At 38.9% G+C, this 27,437-nt stretch overlaps 1 protein-coding gene across 1 annotated transcript in view; it reads right to left on the reverse strand.

Moving 5' to 3' along the window:
- POU6F2 (POU class 6 homeobox 2) overlaps positions 1 to 27,437 on the reverse strand; it is a gene marked incomplete at both ends in the record, with an annotated part of 303,527 nt that overhangs the window by 81,222 nt on the left and 194,868 nt on the right. Inside the window, one exon of the mRNA XM_079538058.1 lies at positions 11,021 to 11,361. Coding sequence (XP_079394184.1) covers positions 11,021 to 11,361 — 341 coding nt within the window. The remainder of the gene's footprint in view (positions 1 to 11,020; positions 11,362 to 27,437) is intronic.

Below are 27,437 nucleotides of genomic sequence, written 5' to 3' on the forward strand. Positions count from 1 at the left end.
TGAGAGAACATTGCTTCCTGATGCAAATTATTTTTCAGAAGTAAATTCAATAGTCAAAGGCTTAACTTGATAATGAGATTAAAGCTAAATGTGCAGATTGTATGGAGCAGTGAAGAGATACACACCCTCCCCTATCCTTTCTTTTCTGCTTCTCTTTCACTCATGAGAGCGTGGACTGCAGAATTTGGGTCTACAGGACTGACACATGTTATCTCTATACCTGCTTGTACATTTGAAGTACCAGTGACTTCCCCCTAGACATACTCTTTGAATGTCTGTAGGGAAACATCAAGGATTTTTAGAATGGCTTGGTTTTTCTCAGGTTTTGCTTATTTCTATATTTGTTTTACATGAACTGAAAATTCTGTCAGACATACATTTTGATTGCATTGAGAACATGTTTCACAGACAGAAGACAGTTAAAAAAAAAAAAAAAAAAAAAAAAAAAAAGGTTGTAATTCTAAAAGTCAGGGAAGGAGAAGAGGGGGAAACCTTCCTAATGGCATATTGAGCTTGCTCCTGTCTCATTTCTTAGCTGTGTGAAACCTGCCAACTTCCCTAGTAGAGTTAGTTCTTGTTATAAAGTGAAAAGTTGCAGAGGTAGTTTAGAAACATACTCAGCATCTTATTGCAGACTGGTGATCAGTGATACAATTCCAGCCTTTCGCAATACTAGTCCTTCTATTTTCTGGTGTCTTTCTCCCAGTGGAAAAGGTCAGTAGGAATAAAGGCTCTGTGGATAACAAAGACATTGCTTTTCTACGCTCTCCTCCTAACAACATTTTACTTTTCCTCCTAAAAATCAGGTTTTGTCTCTGGGGAATTGCATGCTGTTAGAAGCTGTGCTTTCCAATGAGTACTGTGAATAAGATTGCCTCTTCCTTACTTGCCCCTTCCTGGACCTTCATCCCAGTACAACTCTGCTCCACATTAGCTGCCCTCCCATGGCCCACAAAGCACCCATGCTGGCAGCTCCAGCTAAAACTCTGCGAGGTGTCCCCATGTCCCTGGGGAAAGGTCCACAGGAAATCAGTCCTTCAGCATCTCCTGTCCCAGCTGCTGACACCAGCCCATAAGAAGAGCATTACCCTTGGTGGGAGAAGAGCCAGAAGAGACAGCACTCCAGTAGAGTTTGTTGCAAAAGCAATTATAAGGTTACAGTGGTGAAAACCATGACAGCATTACCAACTAGCATTTTATTTCTTTTTTTTATTGCTCATTACAGCATTCATTCAGAAATATCTTCTGATATCAATTTACTGGCCATTGCTATGACAAATTACTGTTCTGTAGCACAGATGCTGATGTTGCTGCATCCGTATTTTTAGGCTTTTCTTTATAACATCTGTAATTTTGATAAGAGTCTAGGGTTCTCTCAGTTCTGATTGCTTCCCTGGTGTTATTTATAAGCGTGGAAGTATTTCCTAACACATATACAACAATATTGCAGCCATGATGACTGCTTTAAAGAATCTCAGCTCTTTCAAGATCCAAAATTCACCATCGTCAGTCTTTTATTAAAAGGATAATGTTAGCAATATGTGATTTGCTATTTTCATGTATCTACTTTTCTCCCTTGGAAACTCAGCTTTGCCTACTGATCTCTTCCAAAAACATAATCCAGCTTCATTCTCTAAACCTAGAGTCCTCCTGGGATATTTAATCATGTCTAAACTATAAGGAATAAGTCAAGTTGCTCTCCTGGAGGAAATTCTTCTAGTTTAAGATACAGTTGCTGATGCAAATGATAAGCTGAAATATGGAAATGTTTCAGAAAAAAAAAAAGCCAACAAACTTGCATTTGATAACAACGAACCATTTCAGCAGATTTCAAATAATCACCTTGAATTAAAGTTTTCAATTTCTTTTGTTAAATCAATATTTTTAAGCAACTCAAGGTAATAAATTGTTTATATGCAACTTAAGCTGTTTTTAAACAAAACTTTCCCCAGCTTTTTCAGTTTTTTAGATTTAAAAGAGTATGGGATTTTTTTGGTTGATTGAGTTTTTTGGAGGTTGGGGGTATATGCAACTTACTAGAATTACAACACGCTAGAGGAAAAAAAAATGAACAAACAATAACAAAAAAGCCTAGAACATTTCTGATAAATTGAAGTTACTACAATATTAAAATTAAAAAATTGTACGTTTGACAGGTTAGACTCACAGTAACAGTGCTCATCTGGTTTCTTGTTCTATTTCCCTTACTTCATTTCCATTCTCAGCTGGTGGCAAATATCTTCATTTCTTGATGTTGTCTTGGATCAGCAGCAAAAAATACAGTGGTGCTTGTACACGGACAGGTTGTCCTAAAAATCTTTCAGACTTTGCTTGTAGAAGGAGTATTAGAAATCTCACGGGAGATTTCTCTTCCAGATTAAATTTTTATAGTGGTGTACCTCCAGACCAACAACCTCTTTCTCTCCTCCTATTGTGGATTCAATCAGTGTTTTATACATTAAGAAAAAAATAAATTGAGACTATGTAGTCAACTACAAGTCTATCGTTTAAAATTTCTGTAAAATTTTAGGATCATTATATATTCAAGATATCAAGTCTGATTGCTTATTTCTTACTGCTGGAATATGTATTCTCGTGTGCTGCTATATACCTATTTGTTTTAGTTAGCCTTACTTATACCTTAACCCACTAGGAGCTCTTAGAAATACCCATTTGCTGGCTTGTGCTCAAGGTGGCAACCTCTGACCTTTTGATTTTCCATTTTCCACATAATTAATTGTTGGTCACTTCAAACAAATATTGGCAGAAGAAGGGGGAAAATGAAACAAGAAGGATTTGGAAAGCTCACGTTTCCAGCCCAACCCCTTGGATAAAAGGATAGGTTTTTTTCGTCTGCCTAATTTGTTTCAAGTTGCAGCACTAAGGTCAGGCTAAGCCAAGAGAATGAATGGAATAAACGTCCTGATGGGCTGCCCGAAGCTGCCTGGTGTTACAGATCAGCATAAAACCAGCTCTCTTCCCTGTGCCTGGGCCGATGTAACTCACTGGAGTGGCAAATTACATCAGACCTACAGCTGTAACCCGACATTATGATTAATTTGATCAGTAATTTCTCCTGTTTTTCATTTTAATCGGTGTGACTATTCTGCTGTGGCAGGTCTTTCAGATCTAATTAAGATAAATTTCAGAGTAAAAGACTTGGCAGAATTTTCGAGTCAAATCCGAGCGTCAAGTGTGAAGACCTGCAGCACCAGTCAATCAATTTCCAGTAAAGACGGCGGGCTGTAACTCAGCAATCAACCCATTAACACTTAAGCAAATTTCATAATCTCCAGGCCTGTGCTTAGTCACTCTTTCAAAACATTCTACCTACTAATAAAAAAAAAGAGAAAGTATTATGTTTTTTAAACACCTGTCTTAAATTGCATGTGCTAAAGCCACCGGCGGAATCCACAAGTGGACACTGATAGATCTCTGTAGCACGGATGAAAAAGGCTTAATTTTCAACTTTAGAACACAGCCTGGAGTGACTTTTTTTTTTAGTTTTCAGATGCTCATTAGTACAAGGAGCCTTGAATGGCATAACATCGAGACTACAACAATTCTAGAATATTCCTCCTCCACCAAATTCAACAAGCCCACCAGATGCTCTCTGTTCACTTCTTCCATTTCCTTCCAAACAGAAGTTCTTCTCTCACAGAACTAGAAACCTGTGATTATTTGTAATTTAAATAATATATTATTATTATTTGTAATTTAAATGTATATATATACTATTAAAATGAAGTAAGGAGTATGAAAAAATAAGGGAAAATAAAGAAATAAAGCAGTGCTTTGGGATATTCCATCTACATAAATTTTTGGAAATAGGAGTGAGAAGAGAAATTAAGATAAATGACCACTAGGAAACACAATCCACGGGTTTCAAACGAGTATCTGAGAAGCTGTGTCATTTTTTTCTGTCTCTAAGGTCCTCAAGAGTTTTCCTGTCTGGTCAGAGAGATTTTGGGAACAAAAGACCTTACAGAAATATGGATCCTTTCCCAAATTTGTCCTGGGATGATATTATTTATTTATTTCCCTATTTATTAAATACTTAGTTACTATAGAGACTTTATTAAATGCTCCTATTTCAGAAGCAAGAGCTCTGTTTTCCTCTCCTTCAGAGAATTCTCTAGCAAATGGTTTCCTATATTAGCCTCAGCTTCTGCCCCTTGGGTGCTAATAATGCCAGTTGTTTTGCTCTAAGATTAATTTCCTTTGCTTTAAATGTGAGTCAGAGACCAGAACTCTGTGTGCTTCTGAAAATAGCAACACCTGCAGAGTATATTTGGATGGACCAGGCAGCCAGTGCTCCAACTGAGAGAAGGTTTCCTCAGGGAACAAAGAAACTGGCTCATAAAGTCTCTTTGAGAACCCTTAAACATCTCTTTGCTCTGTTTAAACATAGTATTCAATAGCCTTTCACCTCAAAGACCCAGTGCCTCAAAGACCCCAAAAAAGCCGTGAGCTTTTAGGAGCCGGAAGACAGCTGAGGAACAGATATGAAACCCTACACAGGGTTCCCCCAGAAGGGATGAGGAGGATTCAGGGAGCACCCAGAAGAATTGAAAAGAGGATAGGATGCCCTGGATGCAATGAAACTGAAAACCAATGTATTTTCTCAAACAAGTTTCAAATCTGTGAAAAGGAATGTCTGTGTTGTTTCACAGAACTATCACAGAAGCAGTGGCAAAAGGAAAAGCCCAAAACAAAAGGAGTTGCTGTGAATGATAACAGCACTTGGATATGTTAAAAGCATGTTTGTATGGTATATCAGTATGATCATGACTTTCTAGTTAGCAGAAATTTTCAGATGAATACTCTCTTCTTTACCACCTTTACCAACTCAGAAAAAAATCATTAAAATGTAAGAATACTCAGAAATCCAAAAATGTCAGTAGAAAAAGTTTTTTGTTGGAAGGGGCAGAGGATGAAATCCACAAAAACATTCTTAAGAGTCCACCAAAGCTGACAATTGAGATGATTGCAGTGGAAGTTCCATGTTATTAATTTAGAGCTGAGATCTAGATCATAGAATCACAGAATGGCTTGAGTTGGAAGGGACCTTTGAGATCATCTAATTCCAACCCCCTGCTATAGGTAGGTACACCTCCCTCTAGACCAGGTTGCTCAAAAATCATGCAGCCTGGCCTTGAATGCTTTCAGGGAGAGGGCATTAACAGCATCACTGGTAGCCTGTTCCAGTGTACCATCACCCTCACAGGAAAAACATTTCTTCCTAATGCCCAGTCTAACTCTACCCTCTTCCAGTTACAAACCATTTCCCCTGTCATGCCAGCTACTGAAAGGTCCTCCTGAAGCCTTCTCTTCTCCAGGCTGAAGAGCCCCAATTCTCTCAGCCTGTCTTTTCATACTTCCTGGAAACACACCTAAGATCAGCACTAAAACAGGCTCACTCTAAGCAGGTGATGGGTATGAAGCTTCTTGAATAAATATGTGCTTGATGTGTCCGTATTGCCTTTTGCCTTGTTCTATCTGATGTCCAACTGACACCAAAATTGGGAAACCTTGGAAAATGGGTACAAACCCCTGCCTTGCTCACCATTTATTATATATATATATATACATATATATTTGTCAAGCTGATTGTGAAGTAACTTGGGAACAGATTCTGACAGTCAGACATTGCACAGCATCATGCAGCAGGAAAGTGAAATTATATTATCAAAATTTTAAAAAAAGTTTCAGTGGTATGGCTGGTGTCATAATATTGATCAAGTTTTCTTGATCTTAGGAGCCCATGAGCACAAGAAAATAAAACAGGTCTCTAAAATGAACACAGACATAAACACAGGCCCCTTGACTATGCTCCTTGTGAACTTATTTCAGCTTCCCTGTTCAAACAGAGTTCATTGTTTCTTGTGTATCTTAAAAATATGTAAATTTACCATAGTGTCAGTACACACTGAGATTTCTTTAAAGTGGATTTTTCCTTAATGAGAAGCCAACCAGTGAATGGGGCTGGGGGAAAAGGGAAAGGGAGGTTTGGGTTTTTTGACTGTTGGAGCCTCAGGCATCTGTGTACACATTCTCCTTCATTTACAGCTGAGTGTTGCAGCCTTTCTGCTTTTCTTTTCTCCTTTGTTATAAAAGTGTTGAGGTGCCAAATACATTATTTAAGATTAGTATGAAAATTTAATCTGAAGGAGGTTCTGTTTTTGCTATCCTAGTTTGCTATTACTTGGAAGATTTTTTTCTGCCGTTGTCATCTCCCCACTTCCCTTCTTCCCTCCTTTTATTATTATTTTTTTCTTGCTCATCATCTTCCGTCAGCTCCAGTTATTGCAGGTAGGCTTCTATGACAAAAAAGTGCTTTAGGAAATAGTTCTGAAAATGGTCAGAATAATTTTACAGTGGGGCAATCCCTGGGGGATTTCCTGTTTGTCTGTTCCTATCCACACATGAACAGAGGAGTAGAAATCATTGGGAATTCTTCTAGTCCTACACTGTGACTCTTTATTTTATTTATTTATTTATTTGTTTGTTTGTAGGTATGTCTGTAGGTAGGCTGATTTTATCTATACCACTAAAACAGACAGCAAATGTCAGCACCAGAAGCTAACCTCCCATTTGGAGCCAGTTAAATACACATTGCGGATACAAATCACCTCATCCTGGCAGTCAAGCAGAAAAATTGGCTACTTAGTACTTGGCCCATCTAACTTTACACAGTGTGTAATCAAGATCTTACGGCTCCAGAAATTTAATTGAATGGAAACTCTGTAAAAGTGCTAACTATGTTTTCGAGTTGCAACATGCTGACCATTCAAGAACCTATACAGTTTGCTCTGTAATAACATTAAAAATGCACAGGAAAGTTATATTTGGAGAAGCATATTTTCCCAGAAGTAGAAGTTTCAAGGTCCTCAGTTTACAACGTGAGCTAGGTTGCCTTTCACCTTTTGATGGCTTTGTCTCAATCAACCGACACAACAAAAGCAAAAATAAGACAACAATTATCTATATGAGGAATTTCACCATTTTAAAATGAAGGGGTGAGGGTCCTTCCATCATCTACCTGACCCACAACCCACTGAAACGCATCTCTGCTTTGGAAAATTCTCCTTGGGTTTGCTACCCTTTGCAAATCAGTTATAACCCTTCTTCTGCTGTGATTTTGCCTTCACTAGTATACATCTGGGACCTCATTGCTAATGTAATTACAAGAAGTCAGGCCCTGGAACCTAAAGTAAGGTTTTTCACCTTTCTACATAATCATTAAAAGCCTTTCTAAATGTAATAGTTTTATAACTACAATCCAGCCCACTGAACTGAGCAAAGAGTGCTGATAAAATTAGAGCAGAGTATTACAGAACAATCTGACAAGAATTGTTTTGAGAGTTTTAGCTGGTGTACTGTGCCCCAGCAGTATTAATTTCTGATCATCCAGCAACAGTACCTCAATCAGGTATACCTAAGCAAGTCACTTTCATTTAATTTGCTTTCTGAAGGACATGACAGCATCTGTACATTTTGAGATGTAATTGCTGTTATCCTTCAGAGTTTTTGAAACAAACACAATCATCCTCCTGAATTACTGCCTTTCCATGACAATTTTTTGAGGTTGCATTGTTCTAAACTAATATCTCTCAGACAGATCCTGAATAATGTAAGAGGATAAAGCCCACATGAAAAAATCAAGAATTCAGAAATGAAATTTAAGCTGGCAAACTTTAACTTAGCTGATCTTTATTCCCTTAATATTCTTCAGACAAACCCCATTTCATTCTGCTTCATAAAGATCATTACCTTGGAGGCCATAATATCTCTGAATTTAATTTTCAGCCTATTTTGAAGATAAAGCATTAGACATTAAAAAAAATCCACATTCTAAGCAGCTGTGATGAACTGGATATACAAACTGTTGCCAAATGTGTGCTCTCTCCTTTTTTTGCTTTATGCTAGTACAGTGAAAAACAATTTCAGATCCAGTCTTCAAGCTAAACCTATGGAGTTAAAACTGCTTTTCTCTGCAGGATTTAGGATGAAATGTCAAATTTCATGGAGGAGATCTCAGTATTGCTCTGCTGTAGAAAATATCCAACCACATTCTTCAGCCACATGTCAAGTGCAAGAGCCGCTCCTCTGGAGTTATTTCTGAGCGTTACTTGTTTGCATATTAATGAATTTCACTGTTCTCAGTAATGTGACACAGCATGTTCAAGTTCTTAAGTATTTCTTAATTATTTCTTAATTTCTGATCTTAGAAAAACTTGAGAAGCATTACACTTGCTGTAGACAAGGCTAGAAGGCCAAATCAATGGCCCTTGCACACATCACTATGGCTAGTGCTGAAGCACTATACTTAGTCTAGGTTTCTCTAGTGGGTGTCAGTACATAGCATACATGTATAGTTGAACAAATTTAGGTATTCACAGCAACTACTGATGTTGAGTAGAGGAAGTGAGGTAAACCTTCCCCCCACCTCCTCCCCCCCAGTTTCTTCATTAAAGCTGCACCAAAGCTGACAACCAATGGGTTATAGTCTATTGGATGTAGGTCAGAAAGTGTCCCAACCATGTGGCTGGCTTAGCAGTACTGGCTGGACTCAGCCTAGTGGGAAGCACAGACCTCTCACTTTGGTAATTTTCATAACGTTTTTCGAACTAAAACCTCCTCAGAATACTTGAATCCCATCTTCCACTACTGTATGGTCTGCCACACCCAGAATGTCCTCAGAAGGGTCATTATGAGGATACGGTTGCTAAAGAGAGCGCCAAAGTAACTCCGTAAACACATAGACATTGGCACCTCCAATTCCTATGCAAGGAATTGTTGGTTTTACTTGCTCTTACTGTTCATCTGTGAGATAAGACTCTGCAGAGCCATCAGTGGAATCAGAGAATCACACACGGCTGGAAAAGACCTCCAAGATCATCAGTCCAGTCATCAAACCACCACCACTGGGTCCACTAACCATGTCCCTCAGTGCCACATCTGCCCTTTTCTTGAAAACCTCCAGGGACAGTGACTCTACCATCTCCCTGGGCAGTCTGTTCCAATGCATTACTGCTCTTTTTGAGAGGAATTTTTTTCCTCATTTCCAACCTGAACTTCTCCTGGCACAACTTGATGCCATTCCCTCTCATCCTATCACTGTTACCTGGGTGAAAAAGCCAACCCTCACCTCACAACAGCTCCCTTCAGGTAGTTGTACAGAGCGATAGTGTTTCCTCTTGAGCCTTCTCTTCTCCAGACTGAACAATCTCAGTTCCCTCAATAACTCCTCATAAGACTTGTGCCACAGAACCTTCACCAGCTTCACTGCACTTTTTTGGACACGCTCCAGGGCCTAGAAACTGCTCCTCCTGGTCTGTATCTGGAGGTTATAGGTGAGACTGGAAGTACTCACAATCAGAAGAGATTTAAAGTGGGACCAGCGGATGTATGAGAGCTAAGATTCCAAGTTCAGATTTCAAATTCTTGAGATATATTCATTGAGATCATCCTCTTTTTCTTCTTATTTGAAGCCTAATTTCTGTAGGCTATTTTCTATTCTGTGAGCTAATTTCTGTTCTGTCTGGAAAATGGAATGAGGTAAAAGTATTTAGCAGGCAGTTATAGCAACATACAGAATTTGTAGTATGTATTTTAGTATGTATTTTAGTATGCATATACTAAAGCTTCACCAAAACAGTAAAATGTAACAGAAGCACCTCTGGAACCATTCCTGTCTCTGTGTTTCAATAATTTGCATAGTAAGGGGTCCCAAAGCAGTAACTAGCATGACAGACTGGGCATTAAGTGGTGCCTAAGAAGCCTTTAAGACAATTTACAAGAGAAACTCTAGAAACATTATACTCTATTGTAGGAAAAAGCTCAGGAAGCAAGGACACATTTACAATGGACTTTTAAGTCATCTATCTAAACCATTACAAAATCAGATTTCATGCAATTCAGTTGCAACTTGGGTTAATGCAGGTTTAACTGGCCACAATAAGCAAACATAGCTTATTGTAAGCCAATTCCCTTAATTGCTTCGAAAAGGATTTTTTAATTATTAAGCTAATGCAGTTTAATTTCTGTAGCAAATGGCTGAAGCCAGCAGTGTGGATAAGACTTTCGAAGTGTGGTCTCAAAATCTAGGGAATAAAGTGGAGACTTTGCTCAATATTACTAGCTTGCTTCTAAGTGCAGTTTCACTACCCAACAAAAGAGGCACTGCTCACTTTTCAGATCTCCCTGGCATTTATACAGAACCACACTTGCTGGCACAGTCAAAGCCATTCTTGCAGGACATGAATACTGCATGAAACATATTGTGTGAGAACACCCAAGTGTAAGAAATTCAGACCATGGTTTTATAGCTCTTCTATTTCTGTTCTATTTCTGTACAGGAGTTCTAAGATGGGAAGAGTCCAGTATCAGTTTGAGTGCCATAGCTGTTGACATGGTCTATTAGAAAACATTCACGTTGGCAGAGTGAGCCAAGGACTGGTATTAATTCTGGCATTCTGATCTCTGGAGTCTATACCAAGCCTCTTAACAGAAGTATTTGATCCTAATCAGGACAAACTTTAGGACTGTGGATTGAAGAGGAACTGCATTCCATCCATCCATCTCTTGCACACATACACTAGTGGAAGCTCTACTTCTTTTAGGGACAGTCAGGATCACCTGCTGCTAAAATGAGCAGTTAATTTTGCTGCTCTCATAAGTTATGAGGTGTGGCTGCTGGGAAAATGCTCTTTGTAAAGATCTATGGAAAAAAAAAAAAAAAAAAGAAGATAGTTTTCTATGGGTTTTGTGGTATGGGCTATGTGTGTATGTATGAACAAAAGATGTTTACTCTTCAGAAAGAAACAAGCTAGGACCATCATTGATTATGGTTTTCTGACTTACCTTTTGGCCTGTTCTAAGCTGCTTGCCTATAAAGATTAACTACTGTGAGGTAGAATTTATTTTGTATGGCCAGAAGTTCATTTGATTTCCCCCTGCAAAGGGAGTATGCACCTCCTTTTACTAAATCATTAGAGATTTGTACTCAGTGCCTTACCTGCAATGGGTTTGGTGAAGTAAGAGGAGATGGAAGGCCGTGCCCTGGTGACTGGCTTGGTTTCTGAGGGGAACTGGAGGACTGTGGGACTGAAGGCTGCTGACTCTGGCTTTGGGGCTGTGTTTGGTTCTGCTGTGGAGGTGCTGATGGCTGTGGCTGTGGCTGCTGGGTCTGCTGGGGTGGCTGTGGAGTCTGTGACTGCTGAGTTTGCTGCTGCTGCTGCTGGCTTTGCTGCTGCTGCTGCTGCTGCTGCTGTCCTTGTTGCTGCTGCTGCTGCTGTTGATGCTGGAGCTGCTGAAGATGCTGAAGCTGTTGAAGCTGGGAGTTCAGGGATGAGGTAGCTATGAATAGAAGAGAGAGGAAAGAGTGTTGTAGGTTTCAGCATTACCTGTCATGTTAAAGATATCCTTAAGTTCTTAAGTTCTGATTCTAATATATTGTGGGGCATGGTGCCCAGTAAGGTCAGCTGGTGTCAGACTTCAGGTTGTGGCAACAAATTAATTAACATGTTCCCAGCAATGAATGCTGTGGTTCCATGCGAAGAGATGGGCTTCTGTGAGGACAATGAAAGCTAATCTGCAGTGGGGCTACAGCTCTGTATACTGCACAGGCCTCCAAGCTGACTGGCAGCCTTGGCTCAGACAAGGTTATAACTGAAGCCAATGGGAACTTTCCCTGCCAAAGAAGAGTCTGAGGATAACACTGCACATACTGTGACAAGCACTCATAACACAAACTGGTGCTGTTACATAGAGCCGGATAAAGCCATAGTTGTAAAATAAAGAATGCTCTGAAAAGAGCTTTGTAACATCTATATACTGCAGGTGTCAAAAAATAGAATGTTCAACAGTGAATTTTTTGGTACAATACATAGGTAGAAAAAATACTCAATAAAATGCATGCCTCTGAAATTACAGCTGCTCCTTATAATTCACAGCTAAAAGCCATAAATTTCTCCTGGTGAAACAACGTAGGCATTTTGAAAACTTGCACTGCTTGCTTACTTCTGGTAGCAAAAGTCTGTCATGCTGTGCAAGCATGTGCTCCAAAGTGGTCTTCCAGTACCCAAAGGAGGCCTACAGGAAAGCTGGGGAGGGACTTTTTGTAAGGGCAGGTGGTGACAGGACAAGGGGAAATGGATTTAAACTGGAAGAGGTAGATTTTGACTAGATATTAGGAAGAAGTTCTATGAGAAAATGGAACAGTTTTCCAAGCAAGGTTGTGCATGCCCCTTCCCTAGAAGCATTCAAGGCCAGGCTGGATGGAGCTCTGAGCAACCCGATCTAGAAGGAGGCATTCCTGCCTACAGCAGGGGGTTGGAAGTAGATGATCTCAAAGGTCCCTTCCAACCCAAACCATTCTATGATTCTATGAAATGTGAGCCTTGGAAACCAGTAGCTCTCATCAGTCTTTCGGCACAAAGGTTCAAACTCTATCTCCCTAATTGACTGAGGCATTGATTAAACTCAAGTAGTTTGCCACAGGGACATCACTAAAGAAGAGCACATTTAAAGCAGCAGCCAGAATACCACAGGAACCTGGTACTTTCTCAGATTACTCCCTGAATAAGTCACCTGGGGCTCTGTCATTACACAGCTTTGGGGTTGTGACAGATACCTATAGGATTCCAAGTTGAACAGCTTATAAGGTCAGCACACTACTTTACCCTCTGTACTGCATTCCCAACACCATTCTGTATGCTAAGTTCCATCATCAGAAGCCAAAGTAAACTGGGTGTGAATCAGATCCGTTGTTTCTAAAATGAGATTCAGATGTCATGGACAAAAACACTGTTTGGAAACTGGCAGATAAAGCCAAGTTATTCCTACTTCTTTTAGTGTTGAAATACTTGTTTCAGCTTTCCAGATGTTTATACCCTGGGGATGAACATAAAGTCTTGGTATGGCTTATGAAATCAATGAGCCATAAATTGGCATAAGAAAGGGGGGGGAAAAGTAACAATAAAAAAAAGGGAAAGGAAAAGGAAAATGAGAAAATTTAGGCAGAGTGGGTAAGCCAGAAAAGTCTGTATGGAGGCAGACTAAAAGATATGTCAGGAAGAGCTGTTGGTCACCCCTACCTACATTCACAGCTGATCTAAATTTAGTTTCATCAAAGGTAAGATTCATACTACAAATAAGTCTTTGCAAAAATTACTGTTGTGGATGTGACTACAACAAATGACCTAATAAAGTGAAGGAGGAGGAGTGGTAAGACCAATATATTCCAATCATTAAAGTTACTCATAGCAATTTGGCTTTTCAATATAAAACAGAATGACCACTAACATATGAGATAGCTCATGCAAAAGAAATTGACCTGCAGAAAGCATACACTCCATTAATTCCTTCAGGAGAATCCAGAACCAAAGGCCCTAAAGTCAAAGGGGTAGAAAGTAAAAGTATAATCTAAGGAATATGAGAACAAAGAAAGGAGGTGTGCGTACCAGAAAGCAACTGCACACACAAATATTAACCACACTGTGAAGCACCTAGGATGGCAAACAGAATACTGTTCACATATTCCATCTTTCCATCTGTGTATATACAGAGGGGGAAGAACTTCTCCAATTCTCATGAGAAAAAAATCTGATTAGAACCAGCTCTTTAGCTTGTGCAGGCTATTTCCTCACCTGTGGTAGCTCATCTGTCTGGACAAATCATTGATACCAAGAACAAAGACTTTAAATACAAATGTTCTTACTGCTTCTATAGAGAAATGAATGCAATGTGGTGTAGTTTGTAATGTATGTGGCTTGCAGAGAGAAATGGAGAGTCATTTTATATCAAATGTGCACAACTGGGAAGAACGAGATTTCTTTTTAGCAAATTAAGATACAGTGATTTTTTAATTTTATTTTATTTTATCTTTTTTTGTGCAGCAATAGTCCTCAAACACTTCTCTACAATATGGCACTCTTATAGGCCTTGGCTTGGAAAGGGTTTGTAAGAATGCCCAACACTGCACACAGTGCATTGAGGGGACAGGAAAAAGCAGTGCATTGAGGGGACTGGAAAAAGCAGTGCATTGAGGGGACTGGAGAAAGCATTCAGGGTGCGGGGGAGGACATCTACAGAAATATGTTTGGAATATAGAACATATATTCCTTCTCAAGAATGCCTTTCACCTAGAATTTGAAAAATACGGCAGTTGAAGTAATGCTAAAAGTATCAATCTAACATAACATGAAGTAAGAGAAGATGGAGGGATCATTGTATCTTGATAACATAAAACTGCAAAAACAGGACTGTGTTAAATTTTTATCAGGGGTCTTGTGACTGAACTTAGAGTATATAACAAATATCTCTTGATACAGTGATAACAGTAAAAGCATCACTGCCTGGATTTTGTAAAATGGTGACATGCGAGGAGCCCAAAGTATAAAGGAAAATGAAGTTTCTTGAAAAATTAAACCAATGAAGAAGTGGTTAAAATGAACTATAAGTCTATTCTTTTATATATTTTCATATGCCTCACAGGAATCAGGAAAGTAATAATAAATAATAGCATTGATGTTTCCCACTGAGCATACGATTTTTTTTCAGAGTTCATTTTAATATTTCTAAGCAGGGCTATTAGTTGCCTTGCAAGTGAAAAGTTGTTGAGTCTAAACCACAGACAGGAAGATAATGCTCTCTATGCTTACCAGAGGACCCACACTTTGTGAAATGCAGTTTTACTGAGTGTATGAATCTGCTTAAATTGCTTGCATATATAATTGCTTATACATATTGCTGTGACATGTTAGGATTTACTTGACAGAATGGTTATGCTGACAATAGGCTTTGGTTTCATTAACAAGTCGTTCTTTGGTCAGCTGTTGAACTATTTTCTTAAAAATTAAATCCTTATTGAATTGCCATTCTTGACAAGGTCAGTGCCCTGCTTAATGTACATTTTGATCTTCATGTTCTTTCTTCTGTCAGCCCATATAACAAGGGACATAATCCAGATTGGAAAAAAGGAGAAAAAACTACTTCAACACCCCTCTTCTATCCAAACCTTTACATGTTCAGTTCCTACTGAACTGCTAATGTAACTGGTGCCAAGCAGCCATTGCCAATATAATTCTGTGCATTAAAATGTGAGCAGATGCAATCACTCACACACATCCAATGAATGAAGAAGGTATGAAGCTGACCTTGAAAGTTTTAAATTCTATGGGCATGTCCAGAACTCACAGATGATGACTCAATGTGGAGATTTTCTTCATTCCTTATCTAGAGGTAGAAAATCTTTGGATTCAGTGCTGCTGAATACTTTAATGTTGGCCACTGAAGGAATATCAGTGTCCCTACCACGCACTTTTTGTGCTGAAAGTGCACTTATTCTTGCTGGTGTGGAAGGTGATCCCTTGAAGGAAATTGTGTTGATGGAGAAAAGTTTCTTCATGGAGAAATTTTCAAGTTCATTTCCAGCAACTGCATAAAACTATTCACGTAAATTGTTTTATTTTCATATAATTCCTTTAGAAAACCTCTTTGGAGACATGCATTGAAGTGGCTTAGTGAGGCGTGATTGTTTAACATGCTGTAGCTAAACAAACAGACAGGGAGAACTGTTCGATCAGACAAAGCTTTCCCAAAGCCACGCAGTTAGTGCACTGTAAGAGGGAATTTAGGGCTCTGGATCCTGCCTACTCTCCAGTGTTCGTACTGCCTGATTGCACTGCCTCTCACAATGTATATACCATCCACTGCAGAGGTTGTGTCACATTATTGTTTGTAATCAAATCCAATCCAGCTCCCAGAGCTTGCTTGCATACCTCATCCATTATAAATCGTATACCTGTCTAGCATTTGTCACTTCTGCAGAGCTTAGAGACTGATGGAATTTCAGGTGGTACAACGGTGCTGTGTCTGCATGTATAAAAGATAACAGGCACTGCCTACCTACCACTCAGGAATCTCTTTATGATTTACTGGCTAACAGCTGGGTAAAACTTTGACATCTTTAAGTGACAAGTGCACACTTTCTTTCAGAATGGCATTCAAAATTAAAAAAAAAAAAAAAAAAAAAAAAAAGGATGAAAAAAAACCACACACACACACAAAAAGAAAACAAACAAGAACTATTTTCTATGGTTAAAAAGTAACATAAAACGTATTACTTTAAATGAGAGATAATTAACCAAAAGTGCATACAAGATTAAAAAAAAAAAAAAAAAAAAAAAAAGGGAAAATCCACAAAAGCTGTGTGATAGCACAGTTTTCCTTAACAAAAGTACATGTTGCATCTATACCAAATATCTGATAAGCTGCTAAGAACTTCTTATGAGGAAACAATGCCATGAGGAGTTTTCAAACTTAAATTTTCACTGTAATTTCTTGGTTTTAATCTCTGCAGTGCCACAGCAGACTTCCCAAAGGGATCATCCTACATTTTATGATCCTACTTTAAGCAGATTATGCTTAACTACGATATCAAAGCGTTAACATCAGAGTGAGAGATATGAATTAAGGTGTACAAACAGATGGTCAAGAGTCACTAAAAATAAAATTTCTGATCTCCCAGCTCACCTACCTCAATACTCGTCATGGACTTTAGACTATTTAAGGACTTAAAGAACATTATGGTCCAGAGAGCACACTCTGAGTTCCTTTTGAGAGTCCAATAAGTACAGTGCTGCTATGCATTTACAATATTTGCACAAAATGTGTTCTTTCTGTGATCTTGTATCTTCTGTTCCTCTGTTTATTACCTACACAGGAAACTACAGCGAAGCTAACACAAACATCTGTCAAGCAGAATGGTGCAATGGGAAAAAGTCAACTCTAATGCAACTGTACTCGAAGCTGCAGTGTCACTTTGTGAAACATTCTGATCCATGACAGGGATAACAATCGAATAATTTGCTTAGTAGGAAACCTGAAAAGGCTCTGCCTTCAAATCCCAATCCTGGTTGTATTCACTGACAGTAGTACTAACTGCCTACTGCCTCTGGTGAATATACTATTGTATAAGCATGGGAATGACTCTGGTTATATTTTAAATTTAAAAATGCATTTCAAAGTTTAATCAGATTTCAGAAAAAAAAAGGAAGGAACATAAGTAAGCCCACAAATGTTTACATAATGAAATCAATGTAAAAATTATGTCTTTTTTCACATCTCATTCGTAATATAGACTGAGATTCTAAAGACCTCGACAGTGCTTGGCAGAATATCAAATTAATGCTCAGAGATTCAATTTGTATCTAGAATCTGCTCTTGTGGATAAGCTTCACATAATGTCTGATTTATTTTATTAATGTTTTGTGTTTGTTTTTGTGTAAAGAAGAAGAGGGGATAGGAGTGATAAGAAGCAATTTTAGCCTACAAAGGATTGTGTTATTCTATCCTCTATCTTCCTATTTACATAATTGCATAGATGTTCTTCAGTGCCTTGATATAATGCACAATGAACTAAAAAGGAGAAAAACATACATTAAAACTTCTCCTATTTGACTGAGCACAGAATTTGGCTCTTGCCATTTCAAGAACGTAATGCCTTTTCCACTTTCCCACTAATGGAGAATGGATTTGCATTGCCTCAAACTAAACAGTGTAAATAACTTAAGAATCTGGGCTTGCGTTTGAGCTGACATGGCCTGCTTTTCCTTTCCACCCTGTTGTTTCTCTTCTAATGAGGTACGTGTCTTTCTTTGAAACACATTTCTGAAGACTGAATGCACACACAGAACAGCTTAATGCAAGTCTTTGTCTATACTCTCTCCCTCTTGGGTAATAAGGGGTGGGTTAGCCAAATACCCAATGTGGTTTCTCCATATGCTTGAATATTCCTTTAAGTGCAAAATGTGAGTTGCTTTAAACAATTTAGCGTCTTTGTTGAAAAAAAAAAAAGAAGGAAGAGTTAGACTTGTGGCTGAAGAGATTAGTAATGGGATACAGAGCACATTATTTCTGAATCACTGGCTCAAATCTACTCTAGGTCAAAAGGAACAAAAGTCACTGCACTTTAACAGTGCTTTTTGAGTGTTTTCTAACTTACAGAAGATGTATTAGATACATCAGAAGTATAGAAGATGTATTCGCACACAGATACCCACAGAAAGCCTGCTTTGGAAACAGCCTGCCACACAGTCAAGCTAACAAATTGATGGTCTCCCAGTACCTGTTAGGAAGATCATAAAGACTATGGCCTTAGGTGGCATCAATTGACACCTTTATTTGCATTTTCAGCTGAGAGGCTGAGGATAGAAAGAGTAAAGACACCACAGCATCTTCTCCTTCCTAAAGGTGATTCCTCAGCATTACAAATGCAGAATCCATACGGGGTTATGGGGACTTGCATTGCCAATGCTCTTCTGCACCGATTTGCAGATAAACAGAGAGCTCTACTCTCTGCTCTTCTCATATCCAGCATCCTTCACAAGCACTAAATTCACTTTAAGGAACATAAGCAATAAAAAGGAAATATTAAGAAGCAAAGCATCATAATTTATCAGGTGTGGTGTCTCCACATTTTGATGAATACTGGAACTTCCCTGAAAAATGATTCACTGCGTTAAATAAATCTGACATTTTTTTTTTCTCCACCAAACTTTAAAATGTACAATAATCCCCTAAAATCTGAAGAAGAAAAAGAATAAGCTTTTGTTCTAGATAGAGAGCTCGACTAAGCACCAGGGCAAGAATATTTGGAATACTTCCCATTTTGCAATAATCTAGGGGCAATTTGCCTCTAGTTTATGACAATGCTATGTGAGTAAAGTTCCCTGAGTGTGCTGTAAAAATTGTGTTAACCTATTTAAAATGCCCAAAGGCAAGAACAAGATGGAGAAATTAGACTTTAATAAGCCATTTGCTTCCTCAGCTCAAATGGGACCTTGGGCCCCATATTGTACAGATGGCTGAAACATTAACTGGAGTCAGAGTATCATCAAGACTCAGGGGACCAATCAGAGAATCATCAAGGGACTTTCATATAAAGACAGACAATTAAAAACCCACCGTAGCATTGTCTGAGGGTAATGTAAGTGTCTGAATGCCAAAGGCATCCAAGTAATACCTAGATATGGAAATCTCGCACTTTTATTTTATTTCATTATTTTATTATTACTGTTATTATTGTTATTATTATTATTTGCAAAAACATGGCCCTCAGAACTCAAGGAGCAAGAGTCTTAGCATCAAGTTCTTATGCCAGATAAAAGCAGTTTTTTACCTACAGAGAGCAGGACTTGTCCCAGATTGCCTAAGAACAGAATAGTGTACGGATGGAAAATCAAAATGAGTGTTACATTATTCCTACAGATTGGATCTCCAGACCCTACTGAACACACAATAATGTTCCCATAGACCAGAATGAAAGATAACTTCCCGTTTCTTGGGGACTCCTTTGAAAGAAACTAATTGACAGAGGAAAAATTATCATCTAAAGACCAGTACAGCTCAATATAAGATTTCACAACCAGAGGGCTGTGACAGGGAACAGATGAATGACAAAGAAATTAAGTTTGAAACAACAGTGCTGACTCAGAGAACAATGACCATGACTCATAATGGATATCCAAAGCTTGCTAGGCACTCTGTGCACATACAACCTTTGATAAGAGGAATTGCATTTTCTTCTTTCTTCTTGTCTCTTTAAAATGTTTTAACATTGATGGGAACCGTACATTCCATGGCACTTAAGCAGATCAGGTGGTTGATGTGCCCTGGCCAACAATGCTTGTAGCAAAAGCAGTGCAGTGACATGTGCCCCCAGGAAGAGATCGTGCAGAATCCTGTCCTGCACTTCAGAGTCCCTAGTCCATTGGGTACCTGCCATTCATGCTGGCAAGCTGTTCTGGGGCTTGAGGGCAGCATCTTGTCAAGTGGAACTTGTTGAACCGCCTGATGCCTTCAAAGGATGATTTTGCATTCCTTCTGGTAATAGATCTGCAAGTGCTTGTTCTATAATTGTTTATGGCAAATGGCTCTTCTGACAAAGAAATATTTATCCAGGCACACATGCAGCTCCGATGCTTTGAAGATCAGAAATCATTAGAAGTATCTTCAAAGAGTCTGTAAAGTGAGCCATGTTTCCTTAACTAAAACTGAAGTTACTGTAAGTGGAACTCACTGAGAGTTTTGTGTGTGAGGCTTTTGTTTGCTTGTGTTGTTTTATGTTTTTAAGCAACACAATCAAACAGCGAATCAAAGTGTTTGTGGTTTAAAAGGCAGGCCTTGATGCTGAGCTGGTGGAAGTATCCTTACAATAACAAGGAAAATATCACTTTCCCCTGACCTCATCTGAGGGAAGGAGCAGACTTCTGTGTCCATCGTGTGGCTTGGTATGACAGGTTCTTTCATCTGTTAGGCTCTTACTATATCTGTCTTTCTATCATTTTCCACCGTCAGTCCAATATGAAGGTGGGGATACTCAATACAACTCAATTTTGTATAAGCAATCCAATTTTTCAAGCTGCTTCAAATTCTGTTCCCAGCACGCAGACGCCAGCTTACTAGAGAAGTCAGCTGAATGGCAGTAAGAAAGGGCCATGGGCTGAGTCAGAAAAGAGCAGTGTGTACATTTTCAGGAGAAAGGGAGAAAACACAGCCCAGACTAGTCCTTCCTTTACAGTCAATAAAATGACCAAATGCAAGTATGAGAACCAAGCAAAAAAAGGCATCCTGCCTTGCTGCGAGGCTGTGCAAATGCTCATCTGGAGCAGTGGCTGAAGGCTTTAACCTTGCCAGCAATGGTCCTGTGGTACTCATTATAGCCCAGTACTTCCCCTGTCTTTGGAAGAAATTAAAAGTGGAGGCAACAAGGTGAAAAAAGTGTGAAATAGGACAAAGAGCTTGCAAGGGCTACAACACTCTCTGTCCCTGCTGAACTTTCAGGGAGTGAAGACCACTCCCAACCAGTGGGAACACATGCGCAGTACCAGGTTGAGCACAGTACACTTCATCAGTCACTGAAGAATAAAAACTGAGTTAAAAACTTTCTTTAAGTGACACCAGATATTACTTAATAGCTGTGGTGCAGAAACAGTCTTGAGCATAGATCACAGGGTTGGTGAGGAGATGCTGTGCCAAGTGCTGTAACCTCAATATGTAAGCAGAAGCTGGAGGTGTTCTTTTTTCAGATAAGGAATCAATGCACAGAGAGACAAACCAACTTATTCCATAAAAGAAACTGTAGAAGAGCTGGGAAGCAAACTAATTTGGTGATCAGCCACACCGCAAACCATCCACGAAGGCACGTGCCACTAAACAGTGTGCACTATGCCTGCCTGCTGTTGGCTCACAGGAATTCTATTGCACTGTTCTTAAGAATCTTTCATGATTTTTATTATTTTTCACACGTGGATAAGAACGGCTCTATTTACTTGTGTGTCTTTCAAAACATGCCACAAGACCAGGAGCTGTTTTCTTTTTGTAAGCTCTGAACTAATTACAGGTCAATTGAAACAATCTACCTACATCTCTCCTAGTCTATTTATTTTACTTGCAGGGAGATTAAAAACAAATTCAGACAGTAGGTGATCAGTGGTTCTGGACTCTGCTTTGGGTTGTCTGCAACAGATGGCCCAACTGCTCACTGTTAATTTGCAGAAAAATGAGAGAGGCTGAATACCAGGTTTCCCCCCAGCCCCCATGGCTCATCAGCCAAACATACTGCAGCTTCAGGTGCTGATTCTGGCTCTGCTGAGCTTGGCATCTATCACCTCCTCAAAGCAACAGCAAATTAGCTGCTCTCTGAGTGCTCATGCTACCTGAATTTCCTGTTCCCCATTGAAAGAAACAACTCAGGTATTCACTGATCACGTAGATCAACTTTTTATCGGTAGAAAACTGGAATGGGAGAATTAGGGGGAAGATTTTATGGTCGTTCTTCATTCACTGGCCATGAAAACAGTGACACTTTTGTGTTAGGATGAAACTCCACCCATAGCTGAGCCAGGAGGGCTGGAGAGTCCAGCAAACAGTCGCATTATTCTGCCACTCAATACACGATGCACTTCAGCCCTTTCTAAAGCACATTAGGAACCCAGATGCTGTTGGATATTTCAGACATTTTTGTACATGCAGAGAAGTGAATAGCAGGCCCTTGAATGACTTAATCTTTACTTAACAAATTGCATTTTACAAGTTAATCGTTTTAATTCAAAAGAGATATACAACAATTAACAAAAGAACTTTCACTTAAGTAGTGCATTTACTTACTTGTATACCAGTTACAGAAAGGGAATAAAAACCAAAGGTTTTTGGACAACTGACCAAAAATCTACTCAAAAACCATTCAGTTTGTGTCCACATACTCAGAACACTACTCTGCTGCCCTTTTAATGCACCAAGTAGAAACTTATTAGCCCTATCAATGGAAACACTGGCTTTTGGAGTCCACAAACTGGAAGAAAAGTGGAATTTGGTTCTCAATCAGTAATTCTAAAAAAATCTCACAGGAAGCTAAACTTAGTCCTGATAAGGCATTATGTGCCTTAGCTTTAATATTCGGGGTAATGGAACATTATTTTGAACAAGGGTGCAGGTGCCATCAGCTGCATATATTTACCTGAATGATGCTACATAGCATTCTACTCATTGTTTGCCACCTCTGAGTTCCTCGCTCTCTTGAATAAATTTAACAAGTTGTTAATGCAAATAAAAAATAATGCTTACTAACGCACTATGACTGTTGTAAATATCTAGTGCACTTGCTGTTAATGTTATTGTTTTTAGAATTACAATAAAATTCTGCAGAACTTTCTCCATAGACATAGAAGATTTAACAGAGGATGCATCTCAACAGGTCTGTTTTTAATTCTTCTATAAAGAATTAATATCACTGGCAGTGATATAACTAGATTATGTGAATTTTCCACAGAGCGATTACCATTTTCTCTTAATTTTTTTTCTGTTAAACACAACCTTTTAACAAGGCAATGCATAACATTAACTTTCAACTGTAAAAGAACTGAGAAAATGTGGATAATGTACATCATGTGAAATTGGTCACTGATGTGTAGTCACAGATAATGATATTTGGCCAAGGAAGAGGGGAGAGAATTTACTGTGCTGGAGTCTCTTTCCTTCTGAAATTGGTTGATTTTTCATCCTCTTAAGGAAGCCCACTGAGAAGTACAAATGAAAAACACTACATAAAAGCTGGGCAAACACTGTTACCAGTTTTACTACACTAACTTTGATGTCAATTTAATGGAGGTGAGTTTGTTCCAAAATAATGTATTTAAATGATAAGCCTGGACCACTCAACAGTATAAAATAAAGGAACACATGTCAGTGCTGACTCCAGATCAAATTTTTTTTGCTCAAATTGAATCCTGATTTAAAAAGTTAATGGAATAAATGCTTCTTAAATGGGACGAACTATCTATCATGGCAAACCTAAGAACAGAATTCGGCACAGTGAGTGCACACAGAAATCTGAAACCACTACTTTATGTCTGTTTTGCCAAGTTTTAACTAAGTAGATGCAAAAACTGTTCCTTTCGTTTTCAGTGCCAGGTATTTTGTCTTTACTCTGTTGATTTTAATAGCTAGTTCAGAAGCTTGGAAATAAATGTTTCTTCCATCATCAACTTAAAACTTTTCCATTTGCCAACTATGGACGCTTTTTCTACTGTGTGTTTTCAATGAAGCTGAAATTACTATGGTTCGCTTTGATTTTCCATCCAAGCACCAGGGAGCATGGGGCAAGCTATGCTTTCATCTCCATCCTTGAGACAGAGCCAGGTCCAGCATCACATGATCCCCAAAACACTTTCACCCCTACTCTCCCACAGTCTTTAAAACAAGGCTATTTTGGGGCTTATGTTTGTCTAAAAACTACCTGGAAATACCAGCTCTACAGGGGGCCTTCAATATTCTGCAGGGGAAGGCAGTTCCTATGCCTTTCATGTCCAGTATCAACTGCTGTTCTTCTTGTACAGAGACCTCACTTTGAGTGAATATGGCCCCAACAGTCTTTTTTTCCTACCATCTGTAAACATTCACTTCTTTATAGCTTATGGAACAACGATGGCAGTCCAGAAATATTAGCCTTTGACAAGGGAACTAAAGAAATAACCACAAGAAGGCCTTATTTATGTGACAATGAACAAAAAGAGTATTGTAAATTCCTGCCTTTATTTTTTCAAGAATATTTAGGGAATTTTTCATTTTTATTTTTTAATTTTCTTTTCCCCCCAATAGCTGCTCAGATATTCGAACTGGTGAGAACTGCATGAGGAAAAAAAAAACAAAACAGGTATGAAGGTGAGACCTGTAAGAGAAGGTAAATCTTCTTTAAGTAACCCTCCAGTGCAACACACTTCGCTGTCAGGTTTGCAGTGTGCACTACTGGCCATTTTATTTATTTGGATTTTGGAACACATGGATTTCCAATTCATAAAGAGACTAAATACCAGGAAAATACTTGCTTTAGTGTTTTGCCCTTGGAAATAAAGAGGGGAAGCCAAAAGCATAAGACCTCTTATGTCTATAAATCAGATGGCTCATGGACCAGTACAGACAAGTTATTTCCATCTTAATTTTTTAAAGCAGAAGTATTCTTAAATAAATTAATTCAAATACCCTTTAATCAGCTTGCACAGTGAAATAACCTCTAACTTCTCATGATCATATTGCTAGAAGCATTGCTGATTTAACTTATGTTACAATGATTTCAAGATTTGATCAACAGAATATCCACAAAATAGATAAGCCTTTTAACCATGCATGATTCTCTCTGTTCCTTCAGCTGCATCTGAAGGTGGCCTTTTTCACAGATACTGACTGGTGTCTTCTGTCTGGATCTGCCTTGCAGACCCACATCTCACTCAGTTGAGAGGGCTTGGTTTGTCCAATGCCACGAGAGCAATCAAAAGAGATGGTCCTGAAGGGATCATGGAGTAAATATGCCTCATGCCAGCATGGTTATGAATACACAGCCCATGCCACAGAGCAGCTCTCTCTGCACTGAGATGCAGAAGATTGCCTTTGGCTTACGCACTGATTTGAAACTTTAATCTCCCCACAGAAAACTTCAATCAGAAACCATTTTCATAATTTGTAAACACTGCCAACTGTTTGATTTCAGGCGGCTCAAATGATCAAGCCTTCTGCTGGAAAAATGAAATAAATAACAATCAAACAATCAGACAAAGAAAGTAGTTATAAATAATTAAATATGCTGTACTGAAATATACTATTCCCACCTGGATGCTGTGTTTTTCCTGTGATTTTCCTAATTGGAAAAAAAACATCATCCTGCATATGAAAACAAGCCACATCAGAAACAGAGGTAGGACTGATTATATTGCAGATGAAGAACAGAATGTGGGAATCTATTTCCTATTCCTGAACCTGTTGTGCCTATGCAACACTGGGCATGGCAGTTAATCTTTCTGCCTCACTTTCTCATTCAATAAAAGAAAAAGGATGGACAAAAACTTTCACTTTCCTCACCACAGGAAGCTAAATTAGTGAAATACAGCAATGTGTGCTAAGATACCCACAATGAAGGCGTTAAAGACTCACCAAGTTTTATTTCCACACAGAAAAGATTGATACAGAGACAGGTAGCACAACCTCCTACATTGTGCTAATGAGATACAGGTGGTTTGAAAGTACCCATTTATTTCCTTTTCCTACTTTTTGATAATGTCTGAGTAATGCATTTATTTCCAGCAGCTCATAAGACTTTTTGAGGTCTCCAGTAATAAGGATGTCTTTTAAGACGAACTCTCAGCACAGGCACATTTTAAGGCACTTGTCTCACACCAGGTTTAAAGAATTCCTCAGAATGAAAAGTAGTCCCAGACTATCTGGAAGACTTGTACTTATGGTCATTGCACACCCCTATGAACACCTCTATCATCATGTGAGACATGCTGATAGAGTCAACTAAACCAAACTAGTTAATGATAATAATAACAAAAAAAAAATCCATGAGAAAATCTCACCAACACTACAACACAGATAATAAACTGATTCCTCCAATGCAGTATGCAAGGCTAAATAAAGAGGAAGATGACAAAAGAAAATGAAGAAAGGAAAATAAATTCAAGGGCAATAACGATAGGCCCCCAGCATGCTTGTTACGTGAATAGACTGCAGGTAACCACATCCTGCAACTGCAATGCTTCATAAATTCTGTCATCTTGCTAGAGCTGGAAGCCTACTGACCTCACTTCCTCTGTAAATACAACTGCACTGCTCTGTACCTGGGCTTTCATTTCACTTATGAAATCTGAACCACTGTGTGAGACTCCTTCCTCCCTGCACCAGTGATTATTACCTCCCAAATGACAGAAGAATACATAGCAAATGGAAATTCCTCTCCTGTTCAACAGCCCTCTCTTTCCTTTTCCCTAACCCCTTGCAAAATAATTAACAGGCCCTCAGGAGTAGCAATTCAAAAGAGCGCTCATTTTTCTTTCTGAGTACGTTAGAAGTAATAACTGCAATAAACCAAGAACTGACTAGATTTGATGATGTTCCTAGACAGGTGAGACACATGCACATGCATGAAAAACCATACAGTATAAAGCTTATGCAGGCAACATTCAGTCATGAAGATAATATTCAGTCATGTCATCCATGGAAAACATATAGAGTGGATCAGAGGGCAGAGGAGACAGCAGTCAGGCGAGGCACTGTGGAGATACTGCCTATGCACGAAGCCTACATGGGCTGTATACTCTGCAGAATCTAAAAGATGGAGAACTACCATGAAGATGGGTAGCCTTACTTTCAGTATCTCAAGGCAAAAATGCTGCAAATTTAAATACGTGATTCACTATGGCCAAGGAGGACAGCTTGACAAACCTCTCTCTGAATGTCACAGTAATGAGAGCTGGATCAGTTCATTAAATTTCGAAACGAAAAGGAAAATGTGTCCTTGACCTTCTTACTTTTGGAGGTTTTTGTCTTGTGGATCTGATTTTCAATTCTCTTCACAGTTGTGCTACTAGCTGTGATTGGTACTTGTTTTGCCACCCTTCATAGATAATGCAGATGTCTGCTGTCTAGACTTACTGTTTTTCTAATAATGAGGGTATGCAACTCCTTAATAGTGTACATAGCAATGGAACTTGAAATAAAAAAGTAAAAACACAATCAAAATACCATGAAAACTCAGAAAATCCTGATTTCTCTCTGGCTTCGTCAAAGCCCCTGCGTAGGATTGTATTTCACCTTTACTGTGTTTGCTTTTGCATTAACCAAAGGTAGCCTACATTGAAAAGTTCCATTATTTTTAATGTTACAACTGAGGGCAGTAGGGACTCACTGTGAGTTTTGGGCCAGCTTCAAGCTGTTTTGCTCTGAGCAGTCAGAACATCACCCTTCAAAATGAAGGGTGCTCTTTGGTCTCTACCACCATGTGTCCCCCGAGCTCTGCACACCAGCAGCAGCTGCTCTGCACAGCCCTTGCTTTAGGGATAGAGCACTTAGCAGGAGGATGCCAGGCTGCTGTTTATTTA

This window comes from Tetrao urogallus, assembly GCF_951394365.1.
Source record: "Tetrao urogallus genome assembly, chromosome: 7".
Taxonomy (NCBI): domain Eukaryota; kingdom Metazoa; phylum Chordata; class Aves; order Galliformes; family Phasianidae; genus Tetrao; species Tetrao urogallus.